Source organism: Solea senegalensis, unplaced genomic scaffold (assembly GCF_019176455.1).
Source record: "Solea senegalensis isolate Sse05_10M unplaced genomic scaffold, IFAPA_SoseM_1 scf7180000014306, whole genome shotgun sequence".
NCBI lineage: Eukaryota > Metazoa > Chordata > Actinopteri > Pleuronectiformes > Soleidae > Solea > Solea senegalensis.
Window position 1 is genome coordinate 148,079 of NW_025321015.1, and position 10,232 is coordinate 158,310.

Consider the following 10,232-nt stretch of genomic DNA (forward strand, 5'->3'; position numbering starts at 1 on the left):
TAATGTAAATGTTTATAAAGTGAATTGTTATTTTTTTTACAGTGTATTCCTGTGCTCTGGGGAGTTTGCAGGCCACGCCCACTTCACTCCGCTCAGCTGTGTCTGACATCACTGGGTCACGCTTTCCATTTAAAAAGACAGGAAACCGGAAGCTATATTTCAAACTAAAAGGATTAGTTAACGTTTATGACATGAACGAGTGTTTTTTTTTTAAAATATCTAAATACTGTTTTTAAATTAAAAAATAAAACACCTATTCTGTTAAAGTTATTAACATTAATTCACGTTTCCGCTTCAAACTTTACTTTGTGCCTGTCGGACCTCATGCTTTTATTGTGAAACGGAACTATCGGAAGTCGTACGGTTGTATCTCGCAGCTCGACAGATCGGGACTCGCGCGCAGGTTTTTCACGGTCGCAGCTCGTGGATGGAGGATGACACACAAATTAAAATAATCCGATTAAAAATCTACTGCTGCTGCTGCTGACGTCATCGTGGCTCTAAAGGTAAGCGCGTGCACTCGCACCTGACCCTTGACCTCCAGCTCCGCCTGGAGCTGTGGACACACACACACACACACACACACCTTTTAAAGTGTTAAAATAAAGTATATATATAGTATATACACACACACACACAGTTAAACTGAGAGTGTCTGTGTGTGTGTGTGTGTGTGTGTGTCGGTGTGTAGGTGGCGGCTGGATGGATGTTCAGAACTCCTTTGTTCAAACCGGATTTGTACCTGAAGGATATTTACAGGTGAGCACTTAGCTCCTCCCACATCGTGTTAGACCCTGCTGAAGTGATGAAGAGGAGGAGTCAGCAGTGTTATTTTGTTTCAGGTAGAAAATGGCGGCAGTGGTGAAGGAGTTTCAGGAGTGGAAGGTGGAAAAGAGGAGGGCGGAGGAAGATGAGACAGTTGGACCAATGATCTTCAGTCTGGTTGAACTTGAAGGGGCGGAGCTTAACGTTAACAAGGTGTAAGTTTCCTTCGGCTTCATTTGCCAGGAAGAATCAGTGTTAATAACGTTTTACAGCTGTGTGTGTGTGTGTGTGTGTGTGTGTGTGTGTAGAGAGAGCAGAGATGTGAGCAGTACAGTACATTCACCGAAATGATGGAAGGCGGAGTCAGAGAGCTGCTGAATGTTGGACACGCCCACTGGAAACGCTGCACTACTGCCGATCACACACACACACACACACACACACACACACACACATGAGCCTCATCGCTGAAATGGTTGCACAACAGGTACACACACACACACACACACACAGATCGCTGACATGGCCGCACAACAGGGTAAAATACACACACACACACACACACACACACTGCAGGGTAAAATACACACACACACAGTGTCCTCGAGTGCCCAGAGAGGCGCCTCCAAATAAAATATATTATTATTATTATTATTATTATTATTACACACACACTGCAGGGTAAAATACACACATACACACTTAAACACATTAAATACGTAAAGTGTGTAACCCGACATCTCCCCCTGAACCCAGCTGAGATGAATAATTTCCATTGCAACCGTATCCATGACTACAACAGAGTGATGCAGATGTACCTGGAGCAGCAGGTGTGATGATGATGATGATGTCATCGCCTCTCTGCTCTCTGATTGGTCAGATCACTGATAAACTGAGAGTTGCTCTGAGTCACTCCTCACACCACGCTGTGAGGATGATGTCATCGTTGCCATGGTTACATGTGATACTTTCAGAATAAAATTACTGATTCACGTGATGTGATGAGTGTTTATTTGAATAATTAATCACACATTCACATTGATTCACTCACTCTGATCCAATGCCATCAATTGCATACATCATCACCATCATCATCATAAAATGTATTACTATTATTATTACATTTTGTCACGTTTTGTTTATTTACATTTCGTCACATTTTATTGTTTATTTACATTTGGTCACGTTTTGTTGTTTATTTACATTTCGTCACGTTTTGTTGTTTATTTACATTTCGTTTTGTTGTTTGCATTTCGTCACGTTTTGTTGTTTATTTACATTTTGTCACATTTTGTTGTTTGTTTACATTTCAGTACGTTTTGTTTGTTTACATTTTGTCACGTTTTGTTGTTTATTTACATTTGGTCACGCTTTGTTGTTTATTTACATTTCACGCTTTTGTTGTTTGCATTTAACGCTTTTGTTGTTTATTTACATTTTGTCACATTTTGTTGTTTGTTTACATTTCAGTACGTTTTGTTTGTTTACATTTCGTCACGTTTTGTTGTTTATTTACATTTCGTCACATTTTGTTGTTTATTTACATTTCGTCACATTTAGTTCTTTATTTACTTTTCGTCACGTTTTGTTGTTTGTTTACATTTGGTCACGTTTAGTTGTTTGTTTACATTTGGTCACGTTTTGTTGTTTATTTACATTTCACATTTTGTTCTTTATTTACTTTCACGCTTTTGTGGTTTGTTTACATTTCCACATTTTGTTGTTTGTTTACATTTCGTCACGCTTTGTTGTTTATTTACATTTGGTCACTTTGTTGTTTATTTACATTTGGTCACGTTTTGTTGTTTATTTACATTTCGTCACATTTTGTTCTTTATTTACTTTTCGTCACGTTTTGTGGTTTGTTTACATTTCGTCACATTTTGTTGTTTGTTTACATTTCGTCACGTTTTGTTGTTTATTTACATTTCGTCACATTTTGTTGTTCGTTTACATTTGTCACGTTTTTTTGTTTATTTACATTTTGTCACGTTTTGTTCTTTATTTACTTTTCGTCACGTTTTGTTGTTCATAGTAATGAATGGAGCCAAAGGGGCACATCCAGTTCTTATAATACATACATGACAAGACCTCACTCTGTCACAAGTATCCATTCTTACACACACACACGAGTCACAGTTGAGCTCACACTGTCATTTCACTCACTCATAGCAACTGAGACTTTAGTAAATCTGTTTCAGGGTTCGTAAAAGTGGTTTACACTTCCAGGCCACCGTATGTTAGTGTGTGTGTGTGTGTGTGTGTGTGTGTGTGTGTGAGAGAGAGAGATAGTGTGTGTGTCATGAGGATGATCATCATGTGATCAGCTGATTCTGTGTTAAACCACTTCATCACTTCAGCCTGAACACACACACACGGTCAGTATGTTGTCTCTTTAACTTTATTATTTTTAATGTAATAATTCTGTATTTACTGTTAATCTAATCTAATCTAATGATAATCTAATCTAATGATAATGATAATCTCATCTAATTTAAACTAACTTTCACAAAATAATTCTGTTTATTGAAGATTGTCAGAATCACAAGATCAAAACCAAGTCCTGGTCTTGTTAGACTCGGTCATATTAGTTTTGGTCTTGTTAGTCTTGGTCTTATTAGTCTAGGTCTTGTTAGCCCTGCCCTTGTTAGACTTGGTCCTGTTAGTCCTGGTCTTGTTAGCCCTGGTCTTGTTAGTGCTGGTCTTGTTAGCCCTGGTCTGGTTAGTCTTGGTCTTGTTAGTCCTGGTCTTGTTAGTCTTGGTCTTGTTAGACTTGGTCTTGTTAGCCCTGGTCTTGTTAGTCTCTTGTTCCTGGTCTTGTAGTCTCTTGGTCTTGTTAGTCTCGGTCTTGTTAATCCTGGTCTTGTTAGCCCTGGCCTTGTTAGTCTTGGTCTTGTTAGCCCTGGTCTTGTTAGTCTTGGTCTTTTTAGACTTGGTCTTGTTAGCCCTGGTCTTGTTAGCCCTGGTCTTGTTAGTCCTGGAAAGTTATCATCATAGTTTCAGAGGACAGAGACAGGGACAGAGACAGGACAGATACAGGAAAAAGGGACACAGTGCTGTCTCTGCTGTGAAGGACAAATGTGTCTGTTGTGATTTCAGCGTCATGGACAGAAAGCTGGACCTGTCTCGTTTGACGGACGATGAAGCCAAACACGTGTGGGACGTGATTCAGCGAGATTTTAACCTGCGCAAGAAAGAGGAGGAGAGACTCGGGTAAACGCCTTTATTCAACTGCTGAAGCTCCGCCTCTTCCACTGCACTGTGGTGTGTGTGTGTGTGTGTGTGTGTGTGTGTGTGTGTGTGAAAGACATCATTGTTGTGTGGGTCACGACTCAGTCACATTGCAGGAAACTGGAAGTTCACAAAAGCTCCAGTGTTTTCACTGAGGACTCAAACTCCCATCAGCCCCGGGGGCAGAGTCATGAGTCACACATCAGCTGCAGACACAGATTAAACCTCATAATCTGAGAGTGACAACAGTCATGTGACAAGCCCTGCCCCTTCACCCTCCCCCTTTGATCACATGTTTTGTTGACCATGAAGTAGCTCTGAATAACGTGTGTGTGTCACTGACTCATGTGTTCATGTGTTCATCCAGAGATTTAAAGACAAAGATAGAGAAGGAGGACACGAAGCGCGAGCTGCTGACGGTTCAGAGTAAACTGTCGGCGTGTGTGTGCGTGTGTTGTCTTCAGCCCTTTAAGTTCCTGCTCAACAGTAAGCGCTTGTGTCTGGACTGTCACATGTTCACCTGTAAAACCTGCAGCCGCTACAACAAGAAGGAGCACGGCTGGGTGTGTGACAACTGCCGCATGACCAGGTGAGACTCAGCACAGGTGACACAGCTCAGACACCGCCCACACTCTGTATCATGTCTTCACGTGTGTGTGTGTGCATTCAGAGTGTTGAAGATCGGCACTGCAGGCTGGTACCATGACAACGTCAGAAACAGGTTCAAACGCTTTGGCAGTGCAAAGGTCATGAGGTCACTGTACAAGAGGCTCAACGGAGAGGGTGAGTCATCGCCACACGTGTCCTGTGCGACTACGACTGTGCGACTACGACTGTACGACTACGACTGTGCGACTACGACTCTGCGACTGTACGTCTATACAACTATGACCGTGTGACTATGACTGTGCAACTACAACTGTGTTACTACGACTGTACGACTATGACTGTGCGACTACAACTGTGCGACTTCGACTGTGCGACTGCGACTACAACTGTGCAACTACAACTGTACGACTTCGACTACAACTGCAACTGTGTGACCACGACTGTAAGATTACGATTGTATGACTGTGCAACTAAGACTAAATTACTACGACTGTGCGACTACGACTGTGCGGCTACAACTGTGCGACTAAGACGTGACTACGACTGTACCACTACAACTGTGTGACTACGACTATGCGACTACGACTGTACAACTGTGCGACTATAACTGACGACTGTACGACTACAACTAACTGCTACGTCTGTGACTGACGTATGACTGTGCGACTGTGCGACTACGTGCAACTACGACTGTGCGACTACGACTGTATGACACGATGACTGTACAACTGTGCACCTGAACTACGACTACAACTGTATGACTGGATGACTGTGTGACTGGAGTGACTGACTGCACTGCGACATATGACTACGACTATATGACTACAACTGTGCGACTGTGCAACTACGACTATATGACTACGACTGTGCGACTGTGCAACTACGACTGCATGACTACAACTGTGTGACTACGACTCTACTACTGTGCGACTACGACTGTGCAACTGCATGACTGCGCAACTGTATGACTGCGCAACTGTATGACTGTGCGACTACGGCTGTGCGATTACGAATGTGCGACTACGACTGTGCAACTACGACTACAACTGTATGACTGACCGACTATGACTGTGTGACTGAGCGTCTACAACTGTGCGACTGCGACTACGACTACAACTTCGACTACGACTGTACGACTACAACTATGCAGCTACGACTGTGCGACTACTACCATGACTATATGACTACGACTATACAACTGCGACTACGACTATAAGACTGTGCGACTGAAACCGTACAACCGTAGACTCAAACTGGAAACTAACATAACCCTAACCCTAACTAAATGTTGTGTGTCAGGTGGTCGTGATGACGACACTCAGAGTATGCCTGACGTGCGCAACTGTGAGTCATCAATAAACGCTGTGTTTGTTTGTCTGTGATTATTGATGATTGATGATTAATGAACGACTCCTTTGTCTCTGCAGACATGTATAACGCTAACGAGGACGAGCATGGAGACGTCGAGGCTCAGCGATATAAAGGGGTAAAGACGTAGAAGTCATGTGACTGAGTCACGACATCTCGGTCACTTCCTGTTTGTGTTTGTTTCAGATGAGGAAGAGTAAACGACTGTTGTCAGTTCATCCTCTTGACTTTGACCCAGAAGAATATTCCTCTCACTCGCGACGAGCCTCTATACAGGTTGCCGATGCCCCCTCATTATCATATTTACTCATATGCATGTGTCCTTGTCAACTGACCCATCACATGACACATGATATTATCACATGACAGATGCAGGAGGATCGTTTTTACAGGAATGATGTGGATTATGACGTTTACACCCAACGCATGAACCGCAGGAAGAGTCTGGACCGCTACGCCATGAGGCCCGGTCAGTACTACAGCAGTACTATTACAATAGTATTGATACTACTGCAGTACTACTGCTACTGCAGTACTACTACTATGGCAGTACTACTACAATATTACTACTACAGTACTACTACAATATTACTACTACAGTACTACAGTACTGATACTACTGCAAACACAGGTATTATTGGGTACTACACCCAATAATACCTGTGTTTGTTTACTTGTTGACCTGTGTTTGTTTACTTGTCGACCTATGTTTGTTTACTTGTCGACCTGTGGTCAGAGGAGTACGTCGACAGCCGGATGGTTCGGACTCGCTCTCTCTCTAAGATCAGTTCTTCGGTTGCTCGGCAACAGTACGTGGACACGTCTGACGAGGACGAGTTCCCGCGGTATCCACTCGTCTACCAACCACCGCCGCTGCCGCCGCACCGTCGCCGGAACAGCAGGACGTCTTCTCAGGAGAATCTGGGACAAGCTCCGCCTGTAAGAGCAAGCAGCCAATCACTGTTTGAAGCTAACTATGCTAACGATGCTAACAGTCACATGGTGTTCTAGATTAATGAGCTGAACAAACGTATGTTGGCCATCGAGAGTCTGCTGAGTCGTCTGGAGGAGAAGATGACACCAGGTGATGAGGTGAGATAAGCCCCACCTCCACACGTGTCCACGCATGTCCACACGTGTCCACACATGTCCACACTCTCTGTGTACGTCCTTCAGGCGTTGACGCCGTCGGCTCAGAACGAGGAGGAAAAGCTGAGGAGGAAACTGAGCGAGTTAGCGGGAAACCTGAGCGATAAAGGCGTGTCTTCAGAGGACGAGGGCGGGAAGAAGACATCTGTGGACAAAGGTCCAGGACCAGTGGTCACTCTGGACTCTCTAAAGGACAAAGAGCTGAGCTCGTCCAGTGACGAGGTGCCCACCGAGGCTCAGAAGGTGGGTCACAGGTCAGAGGTCAAGGTTGCTGAAGTCACTCAACTGTCTCACACTGATTTCTCTGACATAAACAATCAGAGGGCACTTAGCCTTTAGCTGCAGTTAGCCTTTAGCTGCTAACGTGTGTCCTCTACATGACTTTCAGAGATCCAGTGCCTCCGCCCTCTGTGACCTCACCACTGAGGTCCTCAGAACCATTAACGCCACAGAAAACGCCATGGTCGCGTTCGGCCTCTCTGAACCGAGCCCACGCTCAAACATAGGGGGCGCTGATGTAAAGCAAGTGGACGATGCGTTCAGGGAACTTGAGAAAAACGTAAGATGTAATGTAATGCTCCGTAAACCCCGCCCCCATCCTTTACCTCTGTGTCTAAGGGTCACACTGAGCCCCACCCCCTGCCCTGTCCATAGCATGACATCATGTCTGGACTGGCTTTGAGTGTCCAAGCTGCCACCACACGCAACACCAGCAGAGGGCGCTGTTCTAATAATCTGATGACATCATCATGTCAAAGTCTGTGCTCATTAGCAGTGTTGTTAGCTGTGTTGTGGAGCTGCATTAGCGCCCCCCCCCAATGTGACTGAGGTGTGTTTCTCTGCTCACCTGCACAGGTGTACGTCACCGCAGGTCAATCGTACAAACTAGAGAGAAAACTTCGTAAACTGGAGCAAAATGCCAGGAACCGCAGTTGATGTTAGCAGTGTTGTTAGCTATGTTGTTAGCAGCCTCAGTAGCAGTGTTGTTAGCAGCATTATTAGCAGGGTTGTTAGCAGCATTGTTAGCATTGATGTTAGCAGTGTTATTTGAAGTGATGTTAGCTGTGTTGTTAGCAGTGTTGTGAAGCTGCATTGTTAGCAGTGTTGTTAGCAGCATTATTAGCAGGGTTGCTAGTAGTGTTGTTTGAAGTGATGTTAGCTGTGTTGTTAGCAGCATTTTTTGCAGTGATGTAAGCAGTGTTGTGGAGCTGCATTGTTAGCAGTGTTGTTAGCAGCATTATTAGCAGCCTCATTAGCAGGGTTATTTGAAGTGATGTTAGCTGTGTTGTTAGCAGTGTTGTTTGAAGTGATGTTAGCTGTGTTGTTAGCAGTGTTGTGGAGCTGCATTGTTAGCAGTGATGTTAGCAGTGTTGTGGAGCTGCATTAGTGCCCCCCTCATGTGACTGAGGTGTGTTTCTCTGCTCACCTGCACAGGTGTACGTCACCGCAGGTCAATCGTACGAACTAGAGAGCAAACTTCGTAAACTGGAGCAAAATGCCAGAAACCGCTTCGGGGGGACGACGGACTCTGAGCTGTCGGAGCTGGAGGACGTGGTGGCGCTGACGGCCGCCAGAGTCCAGAGTGCTGAGAGCGAGGTCAAAGGTCATCTTATATGTGAATACATTTGTGTATGTGTTATAAATGTAAACATTAAAGTTGTGTATTTCTTTCCTGCAGGTTTCTGACATAGAGAGTAAACTTGCTGCTCTCAGTGCTGCAGGCTCCAAGAAGAAGGCGTGTTTGTTTGTTTACATTCAAAAATAACATTTAATAACTCAGATGATACAAAATAACACGGTTTGATTTAAACTTTATCTTCCTGCAGGTTTCTGTGTCTCAGAGGAAAAAGTCCACACAGGATTTACTGAGTAAGATTATTGACATCATGAAACAGGAACAAACCAAAAACTTTATTGACATTTGCTTTTCTGACAGAAACTAATGGAGCTCAGTGGAAGAACAACATGTACTGAACCAAAGACCCAGAAACCTGAGACCAGAGAGCCGGACAACCTGAGACCAAAGACCCAGAAACCTGAGACCAGAGAGCCGGACAACCTGAGACCAAAGACCCAGAAACCTGAGACCAGAGAGCCGGACAACCTGAGACCAAAGACCCAGAAACCTGAGACCAGAGAGCCGGACAACCTGAGACCAAAGACCCGAAATCTGAGACCAAAGACCCAGAAATCTGAGACCTGAGAGCCGGACAACTTGAGACCAAAGACCCAGAAACCTGAGACCAAAGACCCAGAAACCTGAGACCAGAGAGCCAGAAACCTGAGACCAGAGACCTAGAAACCTGAGACCAGAGACCCAAAAAAAATGAGACCAGAGACCCAGAAACCATAGACCAGGGAGCTGGACAACCTGAGACCAGAGACTCAAAAACCCAAGACATTAATAGACCATAACCCTTAAATCAAACATCAAAAGAACCTGAAACTTGAGGCACAAAAATCCTGAGACCCTACCATTCAAACCAAGAATCAAAGTTAATTTAGTTAATCCAGAGGTTTAGTTAATCCAGAGGTTTAGTTAGACCAGGTTTAGTTAATACAGAGGTGTTTAAATGTTTAAAATTAATATAATATTATTAGCTAAAATACTAATACATGTTTTTAAAAAAAACATATTAAGAAAACAAATATAACAAAAAAGTTAAAAAAAACTGATAATAAACATTTATGAGGAAAAAAAATATTAAAATACATCAAAATATTTAAATAAAACATTAAAAATATTCTTCAATAGTTTATTTAAAAAACTTATTTCATCGAAGTTAAAGAAATCTGTTTATTAAACATGAATAAAAACATACATGTATTGATTATTGATTATAGGCTGGATGTTATAGATCATTATTTAGTTTATTTGACTTATTGATTAGAAATGGAATTTAAATTGATGATCACTGATCATTTGTCTGACACTGTTTGGATTCAGATCAATAAACTATTAAAATAATTGATTATGAGTAATTTATTGATCCTGCAACATCTCTCTCACACACACACACACACACACACGTGTTTCCAATTATTTTTAAACTTTAAACTTTTTATTTTTTAACTAATTTAATAATGGTTATATTTTGAAAATCTTCACT

The 10,232-nt window shown here is 43.0% G+C and overlaps 1 protein-coding gene across 8 annotated transcripts; it reads left to right on the forward strand.

Annotated features, from left to right (window-relative positions):
• Nucleotides 1-347: 347 nt before the first annotated feature.
• On the forward strand, nucleotides 348-10,094 carry mlpha (melanophilin a). 8 transcript variants are annotated; one of them, XM_044016233.1, is made up of 18 exons: nucleotides 351-506; nucleotides 692-759; nucleotides 843-980; nucleotides 3,865-3,978; nucleotides 4,364-4,585; nucleotides 4,667-4,779; nucleotides 5,905-5,949; nucleotides 6,033-6,091; nucleotides 6,160-6,249; nucleotides 6,343-6,442; nucleotides 6,710-6,912; nucleotides 6,985-7,065; nucleotides 7,150-7,365; nucleotides 7,511-7,681; nucleotides 8,557-8,718; nucleotides 8,801-8,857; nucleotides 8,949-8,991; nucleotides 9,059-10,094. In XM_044016233.1, exons 3-18 carry the CDS (start codon nucleotides 850-852, stop codon nucleotides 9,094-9,096), a joined length of 1,845 nt encoding a protein of 614 aa, XP_043872168.1. In that variant the 5' UTR covers nucleotides 351-506; nucleotides 692-759; nucleotides 843-849; the 3' UTR covers nucleotides 9,097-10,094. The 8 variants fall into 8 exon arrangements, 7 of the variants coding, with proteins under 7 accessions (XP_043872172.1, XP_043872174.1, XP_043872173.1 ...); XM_044016236.1 differs by lacking the exon at nucleotides 7,511-7,681 and having other exon boundaries at nucleotides 352-506; XM_044016235.1 differs by lacking the exons at nucleotides 692-759; nucleotides 843-980.
• The last annotated feature ends 138 nt before the right edge of the window (nucleotides 10,095-10,232 follow it).